General features: G+C 57.6%; 1 protein-coding gene across 1 annotated transcript; it reads left to right on the top strand.

The window, feature by feature from the left end:
• The first annotated feature begins 3,292 nt into the window (after nucleotides 1-3,292).
• On the top strand, nucleotides 3,293-15,858 carry Ttc34 (tetratricopeptide repeat domain 34). Its single transcript, XM_055615132.1, has 8 exons — nucleotides 3,293-4,073; nucleotides 7,301-8,129; nucleotides 9,597-9,822; nucleotides 10,914-11,118; nucleotides 11,963-12,129; nucleotides 12,524-12,794; nucleotides 13,398-13,612; nucleotides 15,331-15,858. Exons 1-8 carry the CDS (start codon nucleotides 3,293-3,295, stop codon nucleotides 15,856-15,858), a joined length of 3,222 nt encoding a protein of 1,073 aa, XP_055471107.1.
• Nucleotides 15,859-18,578: the final 2,720 nt, after the last annotated feature.

Genomic DNA, 18,578 nt, shown 5'->3' with positions numbered 1-18,578 from the left:
TAACTCCCAGGTAAGTCTCGTGAAGCCTGAAGTGTTCTCTACTGACTGAGGTCACATAGAGGCCTGACTGAGGGAGAGTACCCCAGTGTCTATGAACTTTGGGTAGCTCACACAGCCTGGAAGAGCACACTGAATGCTTGGGGTGCAGGTGGCCCTGCTGGGAATGAGCAAGGCCCAGCTCATATGTTGTTCCTGGCCCTTAGGTCAGCAGAGTGAAAAGCACCCCTGAGAGCCAGGGTTGCCCTTTGGGGGGTCCTGGGCGCACACCTGTTCTGATTCGTGTTGGCTTAGACACGGTGAGCCCTGAGGCAAGTGCCTATGGAGGAGCAGATGGGTGAGATGCCCAGGGAAGCCTTGTCAATGGCAAAGAGCAGCTCAGATTCTCCGGGGGGCTGGGATGAGCAAACAAGACTGACCAGGGACACTTCTGGGGGGCAGGTTGCAGGAAAGGGTGGCCACTAGCCACTAGCCAGGTGAAATGTACGAATCCTGTGAGATACGCTCCAGGTCTTTCTCATCCACCCTCCTGGGATTACACCCAGGTCTGGGAAGAGAATCCATAAAGATGTCCCACAGCCATGTCACTCCCAGGCTTCCGCTGAGAGCTGAGAGCGCCTGTGGGGCCTGTGAGCATTGTCCCTGAATGGCAACTCAACAACTACGAGACCCACACCCGACAGGGTTGGCCTCAGACAGCTTTCTCGGCTTCTGCACTGTTCCCTGTTCATCCAAGAAGACCTGGTGGCCAGCCCGGAGCTCCCCACAGTGAGGGGCATCCTGGGGCCCTGCTTAGACACCCACGCAGGAGGCCTTGGCAGCTGCAGTGACTGTTCTGCTGGGGCCAACTGCAGCCACAAATACGAAGCTCTGGGCACAGAGGAGCGGTCAGTCAGTCACCTCTTGTGAGGCTATTCTCGAGGAGTATTTAAGGCTGTCACTGTGCAGCAGGCCGACTCCTGCTCAGACATCCTGGATTCCCAACAAAGCAGGGTGTCTAGGGCAGCAGGTCCCATGTAGTGCACGGGGCCAGAATTCTGCTCACCACCAGCTAGATTTGAGTCACACACAGACACAAAAATCATTTGGGCCAGGGAGACTAAAGCCACGAAGTCTGTTTCCATGTCCATGGGCCTTGGGCTCTCTACCCAGCTCTGGCATCCAGTGTTTGTCTGCCACAAGATCAGAGATGTAAACACAATCTAGACGACAGCACGGACAGGAGGGTCCCAGCACCCAGGCACGCTGCCCTCAGATGGGAGTTGCAGCCATAGCTCAATCCCAACCAGAAGATGGCCCATCTGGCCAGTGCCTGCGGGCCCTCAGCCTCCCTACGCCCAGGCAGGACACGGGGGACAGATCAGGGCTAATGTGATTGCCATAGTCAGTGCCCCTCTGTGCCCCAGGCCCTTCCAACAGCCCCACAGGACGGCCCACTCCATTACAGAGCTCGCCTAATTAGGGTAATTAAAATGAAAGTAATCAAAGTAACATAATGGGAAATTTCTTAATAAGCCCTCACTACCGCTGACTGCAAGAGTTCTGTGCCTTTGTGAATGTCAAGGAGCTGACGAGAAGGTGGGCAATACGAAGAACTGGGCCTTGCTGACCACACCTGCCCTACATCCTCAGAGCCCGGCCTGGGCCCTCTGTGCCATAGCTCCCTCCACAAAGGGGTGTAGGCCACATCCCAGAAAGCTACCCCCCCAGAAGCCCACAGAGGGGCTAGTGCTGACCTATAGCCAGATACCTTGGGGTGGTGAGTTGGCAGGGGCTGCCCAAAGCAGACCCACTCTGCAGTCACAAGCATGCACCATATGGCAGCTGAGCCTGGACTCAGGCTCCAGCCTCTACTTCCTCCTTCTAAAATGGAACCCTACGCCCCCTCCTCAGTCTAGACCTGGCCATCCCCAACAAGGAGGGCTACCAGAGCCAGGGCAACCCCAGGAAACAGGCTGGGGCACAGAACTACATCCTAGCCCACTTGCCCAGTTCAAGGGACAGGCTGTGGAGCCAGGACTTGGGGCAAGTGTGAAGATCACAGGACACCAAAGCAGACAGGGACCTGCAGGGAACAGAGCGGGAATGGGAGTGATGATAAGAGGGAATCAGGGCAGCCAAGACTGAGTTTGGGGTGCAGCGACAAAGCCTGAATGTGTGGGCAGGGACTAGCACAAGCCGCGAGACAGCTCACCCAGGACTGTACACGCCTGGGCCTCCCTCTCCAAGAGTAGGTTCTGAACCCCAAGGCCTCCCGGTGAAGCCTGGCCTGCTTCCCCAGCCCTCCTCCTTACTGCTGTGGAGGTGCCACCTGAGCATGTCTGGCCGCTAGAGGGCATAGCTGAGCAGCCAGGCAGCAGTGTTGACGCTCTCCCTGGAAACCGGAGACTGGCGCCCCTGCTTCTGTGTCTGCAGTGTGGGCCCAGCGTCTCTAAGGGGGCTCAGAGCACCTGGGCTGGTAGCGGCAGCACCGACCTCTCCTGACCCCAGCCCAAGGAGGAGAGTCATCAGAGCCTTTCCGTGCCCAGCCCTGGCTGGCTCAGCTTGTGAGTGTGAGAGGCAAGGGCAGGCCTGTGTGCATGTGCCTGCCTGTCAGGGAGGGTTGCCGAGGCTCTTCACTGAAGGTGCTCGAAGACCAGGAAATAAAGGGCCAAGAGTAGTTCCTGGGGTCAGAGGGCAGGGTTAGGAGACTCATTGGTCCTGGAGTCTTCCTCAGAGCTGACTGGGTTGTGCAGTGGCACTCCCCAGCCCACTCCAGACCTGTCAGGTACCTCTTGGCCCTAGCTCACCCTCAGCCTGCATCAGGCAGGTGAGCAAGGTGGATGAGGGTGTGTCCCGGGCTGGGGCTCTGACACGCTGCAGTTATTTGCCTTCCTGAGGATAGATGGAGGTAGTTGTCCCAGAGTCTGTCCAGGCCCCAGGTCTCCTAAGCACCCCATTGCGCCCCACTTGGATGCCAAGACCTTCTTAGACTGACCTGAGTAGGCAGGGTCCCATCCCATTCGACACAGGAGGAAACTGAGGCTCAAGAGATAGGAGCAACTTGAAACCCAGCCTGACAGAACCTGTGCCCAGCTTGTGAGGACTGCCCTCCTAGGGAATGCCACAAATATCTCTGTGGTGGCCAGGTTGCACCAGATTCTGAGGACTCAGTGGAGGAAACTTGGGGGTTGCTCCGAGGCCAGGCTCAAGGGCGGTCACAGGGCAGGTGAACGTGGCACCTTGGACACTGACGGCAATCCCCCCTGCTGCAGGTACCGCGAAGACCAACCACGGGCCAGGAGTGACTGACAGCATGGCGGCTCAGGAGCTAGTGGCCTGCCTCTGCCAGGAGGGAGACAAGCGCCTGGCTCTCGGGGAGCCGCCCTCAGCCACTGCCTTCTACCTGGCCGCCTTCAGCTGCCACGCCCCTTCCGCCACGCGGCATGTGCGGGCTGTCCTGGCTGAGGCTCCAGGGGCACCGGTGGTGGCCACCCTGGAGGCCTGGTGTCGTGGGGACAGCCAGATCCCTGCTATCCACTGGGATGGCATGGCGGTGGTCTCCCTGACCGGGCCACTGGCCTCCGCCTTCCTCGGCGCCATTTGCCCGGACCACCCTGCCGCTGTGCTGTACCGTTTGGCTGGGCTGCTGGCCCACGGGCGCCACGCGGAAGTAGTACAGCGCTGCGGCACCCTGTTGGACGCACACTCCAAGCAGGCCCTGGAGCTGCAGCTGACGCGTGCCCTGGCCTTGGTCCTGTCTGTGGAGCAGGCCGGCGAGGGCACAGCTGCATATCTTGAGAGTTTTGCCTCCAGCGCAGACCGAACGGTGGCCTTCATCCGCAGCCACCAGCAGCCCTACCTCCCCATGCTGCTCAGCACCCTCCAGGACTACCTGGAGGGACACCTGAAGACAATAGGTAGTGCCAGCCAGCAAGAGACCAACTGCCGAGCGCTCCTGGAGGCCCTGGACCCCAGGGGCAGCTGGATGGGTGCCATGTCGCCCGAAGCTCTGTTTCACAGAGGCAGGTTTGAGGATTGCCTGGCCGCCTGCAGCAGGGACCTTCAGCCTGACTCCACGGGGAGTGGACCCCAAGGTAGGAGAGTGACTCACAAGCCACATCCCCCCAAGAGCCATGGTCTCCATGGCTCCAGCCATAGCCAAGACCTGTAAGGTGCAAATCTGGCTGTTAGTCAGGGAAGGCTTCTCAGAAGAGGTGGCCTTTCAGCTGAGACTGAATGAGTGCACACAGAAGAAACCGTATGCCAGTGCCCTTGAGAAGAAATAGCTTGAAATGTCCTTGCCACCAAATAGTCAGGGTGGCTGGAAGGAGAGGAGGTGGCAGCAGGCTGGGGGCTGGAGGAGCTTGGATTTTGCTCTTAAAGCCACAGGAGAGTTTTCAAACTGACATGAGCATGCATCTTCTGCTAGTGTGTATGGCCTGTGATCTGGGAGCTGGGGGGGGGGGGCTGGGGGAAAGCTGGAGGAGATGGGTGGGGAAGGCAGACAAAGGCTGGAGGCATGGGTGCTGGGAAAGGGGAGGCTGAGAGACTGGGAGGAGCCTGGAAAGCGAGAAGGATGGTCTAGACTGAGAGACAACGTCAGGAGTCCCTGGACTCTCAGACAGGAGACCATGGCCCTCAGACTGGGGAGCGAGCACTGCAGAGAGTGAAATAATGAGCCTATGGTGTCACCACGTGCCCTGTGGCGGGTCTGTGGACATAGTCAGGGAGGACCAAAGCTGGTTAAAGAGTTGACCTTGGAGACTTGCTGGGGAGGGGCTGACGAGGTACCAGCTTCTGCTACCAGCTTTCCCTTACATAACAAAGCACCTGAGGTAACCACGTCATAAAGAGTGAAGGTTTTTTCAGCGTGCCTCGTTTTGTGGATTTCACTCTGTGCTCAGCTGTCCAGAGGGTCTTACAGGCCACCAGGGGGTAAGCACACAAAGCTGTTGACCTGTGATAAGGAGAGACAAAGCGCCTGTGAGTGCCAGGTCCCTGGGAACCTGGACACAGCAAGGTACAAGGAGGGATTGAGTGGCGAGAACTGGAGGCTCCACGTCTTGGCTCTGATGTATGTGGCATGCAAAAGTGCATTATATCATGTTGCATTTGTAGCTGGGCATGTTGGCACACGCCTGTAATCCCAGCACTCAGGAGGTAGAAGCAGGCAGGTCTCCGTGAGTTCAAGGGTAGCCTGGTCTACAGAATGAGTTCCAGGACAGCCAGGGCTATACAGAGAAACCCTGTCCCCCTCAAAAAAGTAATAATAAATAAGCAAAAGCACAGACAATGAAAAAATATGATACATTTTATAAAATTAAAACTTAGAATTTTTTCTCACAACTATAAAAGATGAAAGGACAGTACTCAGAGAGAAAAATGTTTTCAAAATATACAATGGCAGAAAAATAATCAGTATGCAAAGTATTTGTGAAATTTCTACATATCAGTAAGATAGATAGATACATACTTACATACATACATACATACATACATACATAGATGATGGATGGATGGATGGATGGATGGATGGATGGATGGATGGATCGAGGATGGATGGACAAATGGAATTGGCTACAACTTTTCCCCAAACAGAAAACACAGGTAGCAAACAAAACTATTTTCTTGAAAAATCGTCAGCACCATGGTAACAAGATGATGTAAATTAATACAATGGAAAAGTATTTTCCTTCTACATGCTGGATTGGAAAGAAAATTAATTAATGAGCCCCAGAAAAATTAAAATGGAAACAGTGGGATAGCACTTCAGACGTCCCAGGCCATCAAAACTGCCAAAGCCGCTGGGCAGATCTGGCCCTGGGGAACAGCGACCGTCCTGACAGGCACCTGCCCCACAGGCAGCAGCCGCCTAATTTAGATGAAATTCAAAGGCGAATATTTGAAAGTGTGGCGTGGCGAGTGCCGGAAGCAGAAAGCTGGCGCTGTGTGAGGGTGCAGCTTGGAGGGTCCCTCTAGGCTTGTCTGCACCCCTGTGTACAACCGATAGCCTTGGCCTTCCCAGCTTGAGAGTCAGTGAGCTCAGGGCTGGAAAAGTGGAAAGCTGAGCGTCCTGAGGGTGGGGCCGTGGAGGCAGGAGGTCCACGATCCGATACAAACCTGTGGCTCACTGCGGGACTGAGCACATGTAGGAGAGACAACATGGTCCATGCAAAGCAGCAGGTGGGCGCTGCAGGAACTAAAAGGAGAGCTGGGCTCTGAAGACGACAGAATTTGGAGTTTGAGTCCAGACAGCTGGTTACCAAAACAAAACCCAGCCCTCATCTGAAGAACAGAACTAAATCCAGGGTCTTTATAAAGCGTTGCTCAAATGTCTGGTGTACAATCTTAAAACCGCCCTCTGGGATTATAACTAACATGTACACAGAACTGGGTTTGATTCCCAGCGTCACCCAAATAAAAATGGAAATTAGTTGAGAAGTGAAATAATAATTTAAAAAATCAGCATCATAGAGATGGGAGAAGAGACAGCAAAATTTGAAATAAAATAGATTATCTGATATTAAAAAAGGAAGAAAAATGGATAGAGCCTTACTGGGACAATTAAGAAAGCTAACGTGAGTGTGGTCCTAGACAGACATGCCTTGAGTCCACAGCCGGGGGACCCTGCGGCTTCCAGGGTCGACCTTCTGTTCACATTTTGTTTCGGCCACCAGGACTGGACAGAGAGACCTGTTGGTGCTGGGTTTCCACGTCAGTTTGTGCGAACTGGTTGCGTGTTACTTTGCTGGGCTCACAGATGTGTGCTTCTCCCATCCATCCTCAGCCCTGGAGAGTGCCCATCACTTTAACCCCTTCCTAACAGTGAGAAGGGGGCAGACTGGAGGCCCCCACTCGTAGGATAAGGGCTTCAGAGAGCCAAGCGCCTCGCTCCTGGGCCCTCTACCACCCGTTTTCTGCAGGGAAGCGTTGGTCCCAAAAAGGCAGGACAGTGAAGACGTCCAGGCCTGGTGACCCTGCAGAGTCAGAGTCCCCAGGGTCACGGAGTGGGCTGGGTGGAGCTGTGTCCCTGAAAGGAAACTAAAGCGGGTCACTGAAAGTCGGGCGGAGAGAAATGTAAACACGTTTTTATTTGCGCTGAGAGGCGATGCCTCCAATAGCCACTCTGGCAGAGCAGTGCTGGGCGGCCACGGGAGCAGTGGTGCTCGCACCGGTGCCGCGGCCTCACTCACGGGCGCCCACGGCCTGGGGTCGTCCTCGTGGTTCCGGAGCCCTGGGTTACCTGCAGAATTTGGGGAGATGCCCTGGGCTGAGTGAAAGGGCTGTGGGAAGGCAGAACCAAGCCAATTTCTCTCTCCAGGTGAGCAGCTGGCGGCCCTGCTGGTCACCCGCGCGGCCGCCACCTTCCTCCTGGATGGCCCAGCCGGGGACGCGCTGCTGGACCTGCAGGAGGCCTTCGGCGAGAGTGCCGCCGGCGCGCGGCGGCAGTTCCAGGCCCTGCTGTCCGCCGAGGAGCGCGGCCGCGTGCTGGCGCGGGCGCAGGAGGCCGCGGACGTGGGCTTCGCCCGCTTTCTGGAGGCCGTGCGTGGCCGCCCGGAGCTGCGCGCGGATGCGGACCGCGAGCTCCTGGTTCCCGTGACCCACGCGCTCCGGTTCCTGCTGCGCGCGGCGCCCGCCCGCGGGCGAGCCGCGCTGGGAGCCCGCCTGGCGGAGTGCCTGCTGCTGGCCGGGGACGTGGAGGGGGCTCGCGCGCAGTGCGAGCGCCTCCTCCGGCCCAGGCGCCCCAGGGAGCCGTCTGGGGACCTCGCGGGGGACCGCGCGCCGCTGCTGGCACTGCGCGGCTTCTGCGCGCTGCACGCGGGCGACGCCCGGCGCGCGCGCGCGGACTTCCAGGCGGTGGTGGAGCGCGGGTCGCCGCACACCGTGGGCTGCGTGCGCGCGCTGTGCGGCCGGGGGCTGCTGCGGGCGCTGGCGGGCAGCGGCTTCCTGGGAGCACTGGACTATGTCACCGCCTGCCGGCTGCGGCCCGAGGAGGCGCTGCTGGTCGCCAAAGCCTACGTGCCCTGGAACCAGCGCGGGCTGCTGCTGACCGTGCTGCGGGAGGAGGGCCGGAGGATGCTGCTGCGCTCGCCGGGCTGCGGGAGGAAGGCTGCGCAGGGGGCGCGCCCTGCTCCACGGGCGCAGGAAGGGTGAGAACCTGCCGCGCGCCGGAGGTGGGAGCTAGGGAGGGGTGTCTGAGAGAAAACTGAGCCATGCTCAGCTACCTGGCTTCCCTAAGCAAAGGTGGGATCCGAAGCCAGGGCTGAGACCCCCAGAAAGTGGTACCCTGTGGGCCTCCTCCCATAATGCTAGGAGCAAGCCGAGGGTGGTGCCTCACGCCTGCAACCCCAGCACTTGGGAGATTCTTGCAGGCGGACAGCCTGAGCTACACAGTGAATTCCAGGCCAGCCTGAGCTACATACAAAGTGAGGCTTTGTCTCAAAAGCGCGAAAAGCAAACAAACAAGAAAGCCAAAACCAAAAAGGGCAGGGGGCTGGGGAAAAAGGGCTTAAAGTTAAGAGCGAGTTAAGAGCCTGAGCTCAGTCCCAGCAACCTGCACGTGTGGCGCACATCAGCCTATAACGCCAGAGTCAGGGGATCCCATGCCTCTGGCCTCTGAGGGCACCTGCGCTCATGCACATACACAGTCACACACACTCACACATGCCCCCCCCCACACACAAATGTACACGCACACATAATTTTAAAAATAAAATAATGTTCACTTTGTAATTTTTTTATCTGCTGGCTTGTATGTTTGTGTACCACGTGTGGCAGGGCCAGCAAAAGCCAGAAGAGGACATCAGATCATGGGACTTGGGAATTACAAGTGTGGTCACTCTGTGGGTGCTGAGACTCGAACCCCAGTCCTCTAGGGAAACAGCCAGTGCCCTTAACCACTGAACCATCTCCCCAGCGCCCCCCCCAACTTTTTAAATAAAAAGACCAAGATCCTTGAACATTAGTCCCCTGCAGTGTGCTGTTCTAGTTGTTTCTTACTGTGCACACAAAATACCTCAAAATAAGCTTTTGTTGAGTTTTGAGCTTCCTTTCGTTGTGAAGCACATTTGTGCCACTTTGTCTCAGGTATAACTCTGGCTCGGTGGGCAGCTCCAAGGCAGGGTCTCTGATTTCCAGTGCTGCCCACCCTTCCCTCCCAGACTCACGCCACACACTGCTGCCTGATGGGTGCATCCTAGCTGCCCTCACCACCACCGTCAGGCCACTCCCCACACCTCCTGGGAGCTTCCTCTGCCCTGGCGTGCACTGCTGTGGCAGTTATGTTCCATTGTGGCGAGCCCAGCAAAGCCGAACCATCAACTCTTGTGTTTATAAAGAGGAAACCGAGGCAGTTCCTTGAACTTGGAGTTCTTGGGTGACTTTGGTCCTTACTTCTGTATAGCACCTGCCCCGTGGGGTGGTGGAAAGAGCAGGGGAGGGGAGTGAAGGGGCAGGTTAGGAATCTGGAGGGGGGTGATATGGTCCTCCCTCTGCAGCTCAATGGGGAAGGGGCTATCCAGACTGAGGCATGGGTGGGAACAAGACTCAGCTGAGGCCTGAGCTCTTAGGCGGGGATGAAGAAAAAGGCCTCCCATGCTGAGCCACCCTCTCCACAGTGATGCCTATGGTGTGTACCACCTGGCCACGCTGCTCATGGAGCTGGACTCGGAGGATGAGACCTCCTGCCTCTTGGCAGCTGACGCCCTGTACCGGCTGGGCCGCTTGGATGACGCTCACAAGTCCCTGCTTGTGGCCCTGTCCCGGAGGCCCCAGGCAGCCCCTGTCCTGGTGCGTCTGGCCCTGCTTCAGCTGCGGAGGGGCTTCTGCTGTGATGCCACCCAGGTGAGGAGGCCCAAATGGGCTGGTGCACCAGGTGGGCTGGTGCAGGTCAGAGCGGGCGCGCACTCTGCAGGGACACCACCACCCTGTGGCCCCGCCACCCTGTGGCCCCGGATTTGCTCCTTACAGCCTACACCTTGGAACATGCTTCCTAGAGCCTTTGGCTGTGGTATAATGGAAAGTGGCCAAGACTTCACAGGCTGAGCTCCTACTCAATCCTCCTAGATGAAATAGACTTGAATGAAACGCTGCCTGGGAGAGAAACTTGGGCTTTGCAGGACCTGTAAGCCCTGTTTGCCAACCTCTAAGAACTCTCTGCTCCCGGAATGGCAGAGCTTAAGGCCTGGCTCGGGTGCTGTGGGCTTTCTGTTTGCACCAAGATCCATGGGTCAGGTTTCTGGGGGATTTCGGGCCTCAAAGTCTAGGCTGAGGGACCACCTGGCCTCTTCATTCTCTGGCCTGGCTGAAATCCTGATGCCCTGGGCAGAAAGATCACCCTGAAATCAACCAGTCCTTCTTTGCCAGGCACAGGAGTCTGCACCAGGCCCGTGGCAAGCAGTTTGTGTCTGTCCAGGCTGGAGTAATGGAGGGAGGAGCTTGTGTCTGCCTGAGGATGCCCGGCTGGAACCTGGGCAGACCTTGGCTTTGGCATACACCTTCTTGAGTCCCTGTCACTTGCTGTTCTGAAGGGCCCTTGCTCAAGCTTGCTACTTAAGCCTTCCCTGGGTCAGCATATTGGGGTGGGGTCTCCAGCCATGTGACAGAGGAGGCCAAGATTCAGGAAGAGGAGAACCCCACCCACTTTGTCATGTTGCAGGGTAAGCCTTCACTGCTGCAGAGCATTCCCTCACTCCCCACCTCCCTGTCCTCTTCAAGCTCGGTAGATAGGGACAAACACACATTCAGAGGCTTACATGGCTGGGGCTGCAATTCCTGGAAAACCTTCCAGTGCTCAGAACAGACAGCTTGCCCCAGCCCAGGCCCGTGGAGACAGAGCCAGGCCCTACTAATAGCAGCAAGTGCTGGAGAGGGCATCAAAAGGAGGAAAGGGGGCCAGTGGGGAGGTCAGCGATGCCCCGCTTTTGTGCCCACAGCTAGTAAAGAAGGTGGCTCAGTCTGGAGACACCGCCTGTCTCCAGCACACCCTGGACATCTTCCGTCATGAGGACCTGCAGCTGCTGCGAGACCACTGCCACACACGGGCACTGAGCATACTGCGGGCATGGCCAGGCGGGCCTGGCAGCGAGATCCACACCAGGGAAGCAGTCGCCTACCTCTCTTTGGCCATCTTTGCTGCAGGTAGGCATTCCCACCTGCCACAGGGGTTCAGTCCTGTGCCAGATGCATGGGGGGCCTGGGAGCCGAGGGCAAGCTTGCTCCGCACTAGCCTGTGCCATGGAGCATCCACACTGTGAACAAGATGGGACCGTTTACCAGGGGCACCCAGTGCTGGAATCCCCGGCTACCAGTGAGCATGCCAAGGCCTGAGAAGGGCCGGGGCTGAGACCCTGCCCTGCCCCCTGGACTGCCCTCCCCCATGTTCCGCTCTGAGGTATAGGCCAGGCCTTGGCTCCCCAAGCCCTTCACAGTAAGCCCCATACACCTGGCCCCCACACCTAGCCAAGACATCCCTCCTGGGCTACAGCAGCCTTCCCCGAGTGTGCTGGAGTGCTATGCTCAAGGGCTATGGTGCATGGAGTTCTCTGTGTGGGACACTAGACAGACACAGAAGGGGAGTGGTGGAGGCGTCCTCTTTGGGGACGGGCTCCACCTCCCAGAGTTCACTGGGAATTGCTCCTACCTTGAGCCTCACATACTACCTTCTGCATGCTTCCTTTTTTCATCCTGGCCCAAGGAACTTGTCCTACTCAACCTCTGCCTACTCTCTTCCCCCAAAACAGTGGCATAGACCTTCCTAAGACACCCCAGCCATCTGCCAGTCCTCCCAGACACCCCTCCCCAGTTAGTCTCCTGCCCTGTGGCCAGTAATCCTGACAGCCTGACTTTGTCTTGGTACCCCAGTGGAGTGGATGCACCCCAAGGTGGACCTTGTGTCCCCTAGCCACCCAGGTCGGGCACTAGAGGAGACCCTGGACAAGAGGCCCAGCCAAAGCTGTGTCCTAACCACACTTTCTTCCTTCAGGGAGTGAGGCCAGTGAGTCCCTCCTCGTCCGAGCCCGCTGTTATGGGCTCCTGGGCCAAAAGAAGACCGCCATGTTTGACTTTAATTCCATGCTTCGGGGGCAACCAAGGAATGTGCAGGCCCTGTGTGGACGTGCCCTCGTGCATCTGGCCCTGGACCAGCTGCAGGTGCCAACCCATGCTCCCCACCTGAGGCAGGCAAGCAGGGGTGCGAGAGGCCAGGACGCTCTCCTCCGCCCTGGTCGGGCCTTCCAGCCATCAGGGTGCGCAGCGGGACTCCATGTTCTTCTCTCCACGAGCACTCACAGGGAATGAGAGTCACCTGCCCAAAGATCCACTTTTGGGTACCGCAGTGTGCAGATGCACAAGCCTTTGTGGTAACTAGTGGATCTTAAATAACTCCTCAGTGAACACAGGAGGTAGTAGGCCACAGAGAGTCAGAGCAGGGAAGGTGGGAATCCGGGTGGGGCAGACCCTCTGAGACTCCAAGGAGAGAGCTTGAGAAGAGGATGGAATAATGGGAGTGAGCCCACTCTGACCCACAGGCTCTCCTTCCTTGCAGGAAGCTGTGGATGACATGGTCTCTGCCCTGAAGCTCGACCCAGGCACTGTGATCCCTGAGATCCAGTCCCTGAAGCCAAAAGTTCAGCTGACCCTTACCCAGGGTCTCCATAGCCACTGCCGGGTCCTCCTGAGTCAGTTGCTGGACGCTGGCGTGCCCCTGAGGGAAGAGGACACCCAGGGCCTCCTCGCTATGGCAGAGGCACTGGTTAGAATCAGTGCTGCACAGCCTAGTTGGCATCTGTTTCTCACAGACATCCTCACAGGGCTGGGTATGTGCAAGAGCAGCGGGCATGGGCCTCTGTCCCTCGCTCAGATCCTCGGTGACCTACAACCCTGTGGGGCCTGTGGAGTAGCAACTCTCTGGGTTTTTTTTCTCACTTGTTTGGTTGGCTTGATTTTTTGAGACAAGGCTTCTCTGTGTGGCCTTGGCTGTCCTGGAACTTTCTTTGTAAGCCAGGCTGGCCTCGAACTCAGAAACCCACCTGCCTCTGCCTCCTGGGGCTGGGATTAAGGTGTGCACCACCACTGCCTGGCTTCCCTCTCTGATTTTTATGTCTCATCCATCCCTCTGCTGGCAGAAGGAAGACCCAAGAAGGGCCTGTACACCCACGTGTGCCATGCGGGTCTCGCTATTACTCCTTGCTTGAAGGGGCGCTCTCCGTAATCTGCATTTTTCCTCCAAAGACTTCAGGGGCTGCCCCCACCGCTCTGCTCCTACTGGGGCTGAGTCTGCACCCACCAACTGGACTCCAGCCCAGACAGATTGGGAGGGACCAAAGTAGTTCCCTAGGGCTAGCTGTCCCCCTTTCCTGGGCATGCCTGGGGCCCAGCCACACCCACACTCTCTGACCATCCTCTGATGGTCCCCACAGGCAAGTATCAGGAGGCTGGCACCCACGTGCAAGAGGTGCTACACCTCGCCCCATCATCAGAGGCTGCCCAGGCCCGGCGAGGCCTGCTCCAGCTGAAAAAGGGTGACATGTCAGCGGCTGCCCGTGACTTGCAGCGCCTGGCAGAGAAAGACACTCGGGACCTCAGTTTCCTCCTGCGGCTCCTTGAATCCCCAGAGCAGCAGAGTCTCACAAAGGTATACAGTGCCCACAAGCCCCATGTCGGGCTTGCCCCAGTCCCGCAAGCCCAGGCCACTCTGCCCTTCCAGCTACTGGCTAGCATCCTTGGGTCTGGGCTAAGGGGGAGTAAAACGCCCCAGATCTGGCTAGGGAGGCTCTCTGGAAACACTGCCCCTGGTCTTCACTTGTTCCTGTAAGCCACAGGTGATTTGGCTGGGCCACCTCATCCTGGCACAAGGCCCAGGAACCAGATCAGGCTGGCAAGGCCAGGAGAGGGTGTACAAGTCCAGGCTTCAGGCCAAGTGGTCAGAGGGACCAAGGCCCAGAGCTGACATGGAGCAAGACAAGTATCCCTCCTAATGCCTCCCTCTCTCCATTGCTGAATTCTGTCGGTCAAGTGGCGTGGAAAGGGCCTATCAGAGAGAGGCCCTAGCAGCAGAGGTGCTCAGCAGTGTGACAGCTTCCTAAGCGAAGGACCTGCTGCTCTGGAAAGGGGACAGGGCTGTGAGGGTGCTGGGGGAACTTGAACTGACAGGAGTGGCTAGGCTGGACTCTAGTCTACAGAATAGTATTCTCAAGTACAGAATTCTAAAGGTCTAAGGCATCTGAGAAGGAGGGCTGAGTCTGGCCTGTGAGCTGAGAAAAGAAGATAATGTCAGAGATAAGAAAAGGAGATAGTGTCAGAGCATCCTCGGAAGGCAGGTGACAGTCCCCAAGCTAACACAGGGTCAGGGCCTGGGGAGTAGGGAAGGGAAAGGTCTCTGAGGCCCTGGGTGCCAGATAGGAGTCCCCAAAGCTGGAGGGGGTGGGGAGTGGGATCCTGAAGTTTTTAAAAGGTCAGAAGGGCAAGACTCCCAAGGCCTAGGGAGTCAGACCCCAGGGGCTGGATTTGGCAAGGCAGCGTTCGGTTGCCAAGCAACAAAGGCCAGCCCGGAAATGGCCTTTCCTCGCTTCCTGCCACGTGGCGCTCTCCCTGCCAAGAACAGTCCTGTACTGCGCCTGCTCGCCTGGTACCCCTCCCGGAGCTGGGTGGAGCGGCCTGAGAGTTTGTGCGGCAGAGCCTCTTCTATGTGTTCCTGGCAACCACATGGGCCGTGCGGTAGGGAGGGCAAGAGTTCTTGCCCGGTCACAGAGAAGGGAACAAGAAGAGCAGGTGCCCTTGTGCGAACCTCTGAGCCTGGCAGCCTTCAGTCTAGTGCGGGGAGATGGCACTGCACCCCGTGAGGAAAAGCCGGTCCTCTGTCCCTGTACTCCCCGGGACACCTCAGCCCTCCTTACAAAAACGTCTGACCTAACCAAGTGACATGTGCTGTTTGTTCCCTGCAGAGCGCGCCCTGGGATGCTCTGGACTTTCCCCTCAGAAAGGTTTATGGTTAAGGGAGGTTGTACGCTGTGACGCCGGATGCACTTAAAAGGGGAGAGAGGGATGCCAGAGGCCGGTCTTAGGTACCGTGGAACCGGTGTGAGTAGTGAATTTATGGGGGATGAGGCTGCCTGCTTTCACAGTGGCCCAGGGTCAGCGAAGAGGAGACAGTGACACTTAGCAACTTTTGGGTGTACCTGCCTCCTCAGGAAACAGCGCTGCCTGGGGACCTGGAGTCCCCAGCCCTGCCCATGACCAGGCCCCCCAGAAGTGCATGGGCCTTCTGCACAGGGCAGGGACCAGACACCAGCGGACCAGGCTGACTGTGAGGAGACGCTAACTCAGTGCTCTTTCCCTGTGTCCCCTGTACAGGCCGCTGCCAAGGAAGCAAGGAACCTCTTGGATTCAGGACATCCGGGGCGGGCACTGGGCTACTGTTCTTTGGCCGTCCTGGCTGGTGGCAGCCGTCCTGATCACCTGCGTCTCCGAATGACCTGCTTGATGGAGCTGCAAGACTATGACCGGGCGCTCAGGGACCTGGACAGCGTGCTGCAGCAGGGTGAAGGGGACAGTGACCCGCCAAGGCGGACAGAAGATCTCTGCTCCCGGGGTCGCCTGCTGCTGAGCATGGGGGATAAGGATGGCGCTGCAGGAGCCTTCTCTCAGGCCTTGGCCCTGACACCGGCCCAGGCTCAGAGCAGCCTGGCAGAGCAACCGGGCAGAGCCACCACGGCCGGGGTGCTCCTGATCCGTGGGCAGCGCTGCCTAGAGGAACGGCGCTACGACGAGGCCTGGACAGCCATCCAGAATGGCCTCCTGGTGGACCCCAGCCACAGTGGACTAAGGAAGCTGAAGACGAGGGCTCAAAAGGAAGTGTCATCTGGCTGCAGACTGCACTGACCACAGCTAACCTGCCATCACCTGACTTCTCATCTTGGGGGCTGCCGACTCCGCAGATCCAGAGCTGTTCTGTCCACTGGCCACCCTCCACTGTCCTTTGCTAGAGGACAAGAGGAAAATCTCCCTGCTTATACAGAACAGCTGTCCTGGATGGCCCGAAGCCCCACTGCAGTGGGCAGCCTCAGCATTCTGTCCTTGGAGCAGCCACAGGCAAGATCAGGGTTGGCACCTTGGGGCCTACAGCGAGAAGTATTGGCCCAGGGAGCCTGCCCCAGGAAGGAAGCTGCTTAGACCAGGCCTGGCTTGCCTCCTGAGTCACCCTCCGCCAGGTCTAGGTTCCTGGCAGCATGTGTGGAAGTGGGCTTGCAAGGTGGCTCACCAGGAAGCTCAGTGCCTATGGCAGCAGGAACAGCCCAGGAAGCTCCTTCCCTCACACAGATGAGAGGCCGCAGGCGCTCACTTGGCCTGGGCCCATTAGAGGCGTCAGCGTGTGATGTAGTGTGGCTGAGCTGAGACTGTAATTCGCTTCCGTGGGCAGACTTCCTATCCAGTCTCACTCTCTGACACCTTCCTGACCTCCATCACCAAAGCAATCACAGAGGTCAGGCTGGAGTACTTCATTCGCTGCAGCAGACGGGGCTGCTTGGCATGAAGTGACAAACCTGGGTTTTCTGTGAGGCTAAGGGCAGTGTGTCTGAATTCTGATCACTTCCCTTTTGTTCTGGGCTACCCTCTCTGCCATTTCCTCTGTAGTGCCATGGAAACCCACTGTCTCACCGTGACAGACCAACCCCCAGGCTCAAGACACGAGATTCCTGATCCCGCCCATCCCTATGCAGAGATGAGGTGACTGTGGATTCGCAGCCCCTTCCTATGTGCCTCCTCAGCTGCCTTGTCGCCCTCTGCGGAAGAGCAGGAGCCTAGAGAGGCTTCTGTGGAGCACACCCCGGTTCCCACCTTCCTTCCCCCAACCATGGTCTGTAGGAGAGCCTGACACTCCTCTCCACCAGGTCACCCCTTCACCCACCACTCATCTGTCTCTCCACCTTTGGGTTCCACTGCACACACTTGCCAACACCCAGCAGGACCAAGGTCAAGGCTAGGAATCCTAGTGGCTGAAGGTGGGCCGGCAGGAAGGGGACGGTGGCAGGCAGTTATTACCTGGCATGCTGTCCCTGCCCTGTGCCTTTTGCTTCTGCTGTCTTTCAGCCTAAGGTGTCCTGTCATATTTACCCGATCCAGGACATCTCAATCTGTCACTCTAAGTAAGAAGGTTCTTAAATCTGGGGAAGCTCCTCCCAGCCCTGTCCTCCTCCAGCCACAAGGGGCATCACCCAGCACCTCATGGTTCATCTCACAAGGTCCTAGCCCATGCTCACACACACATATACACACAGACACACATAGACACACATGTGCACACACTGCTGCTTATCTGCCACCTTGCTGTGGTCTGACTGTGTTCCCAGGATCCATGTCTTCAGATTGCAGTACTAACAGGATGGTGCCAGAACAAGGGGTCTTGCAGGTGGGGAGGAAGTAGGTTGTGATGATGGAGGCCTAGAGAATGGCATCAGTGGCTTCATAAGACACTTCAGCCTACCCACATGTGAGGACAAAGCGGGATGCAGGCCTGCCCACAAACTCACCAGTGCCCTGGCCTCGGACCTGCTCCTACTCACCTGACCCAGCCCCTTGCAGGTGAAGCTTGGCCACACCTTACGCCCACTGGCACTGGGTGTGCAGCTTGACAAATCCATCTGTTCTGGTTAGTCAGTATCAGTTTGCCTGGATGTGGGGTCACCCAGGAGAAAACACCTCTGCGTGTGTTTCAAAAAAGGCTCAACTAAAGAGGGCAGAACCACCCTGGACACAGGTGATGCCATATTGGAAGCTGGGGCCTAGACTGAATAAAAAGGAAAGAGTGAGCTGAGCACCAGCCTTCCAGGCTGCAGATGCAATGAGATGCTGTCTCATGCTTCGGCCCCACACCCTCCCCACTGCTGGGGAGTAACCCTTCAAACCACCCTACACTAGGTTCTCCCTTAAACCGCTTTTGTTACTTGTTATGCTATTTATTACTTGTCGGACCAAAAGAAAAGTAGCTGCTAACCCACCCGAAATTCCAAATGACGGACCTAAGTGTGAGCCCAGCTCTGAGTGCAGCTGGAAACTGTCCTCCCCAAAGGCTGGGGGCCACTCTCAGAAGCCGTCAGAGCACGGACCCAACCTTTCAGCAGCCCCATCAGGAGACGGTTTTCATGGGACCCAGCCTCTGCCACCTGGCCCTTCCAGATGTCCTTGGCGGCCAGGAGCACTCCATAGGTCACCCAGTCAGACATTCTCTGGCCCCGCCTGTCTATCACCAGGAGCCTCCCTTACACTGGCAAGTCCCCCAGAGCCCCCCCCCAAGACTGCAGGGAAGAACCCCCAAGGAGGTGCGGCTCTGCCAGCCTGCTGCAAAAACCCTACCAGCACCTCTGGCCAAATGAGCACAGGGTTTCCTGCCCAGGAGGTCCCTTTGGAACAGAGTAAACAGAAATGAGAGGAAAAGGGGGCTTGTGGGAGGTGTCAGAACACCCAGTCAGCAGTCACCCGTGCCAGAAAGCACACTTGCCCCTCCCCCACACAAAGGCCTATGGAATGTCTGGGTATGTCACCATCTCCACGGAGCGCATGCTGTCACAAAGGTGGGCTGGAACACCAGCTCCGTGTGACCT

The sequence above is a fragment of the Psammomys obesus genome, unplaced genomic scaffold, assembly GCF_907164565.1.
Source record: "Psammomys obesus unplaced genomic scaffold, mPsaObe1.curated_primary_1811, whole genome shotgun sequence".
Taxonomy (NCBI): domain Eukaryota; kingdom Metazoa; phylum Chordata; class Mammalia; order Rodentia; family Muridae; genus Psammomys; species Psammomys obesus.
The sequence above is the reverse complement of the archived record's forward strand: the minus strand, read 5'-3'. Positions and strand labels throughout refer to the sequence as shown.

Bases quoted from the DNA above. Each gene is read 5' to 3' on its own strand.
- Ttc34 (XM_055615132.1), top strand. From the start codon at position 3,293: ATGGCGGCTCAGGAGCTAGTGGCCTGCCTCTGCCAGGAGGGAGACAAG. The intron at 4,074-7,300 runs GTAGGAGAGTGA...TTCTCTCTCCAG, and splicing joins CACGGGGAGTGGACCCCAAG to GTGAGCAGCTGGCGGCCCTG. The intron at 9,823-10,913 runs GTGAGGAGGCCC...TTGTGCCCACAG, and splicing joins TCTGCTGTGATGCCACCCAG to CTAGTAAAGAAGGTGGCTCA.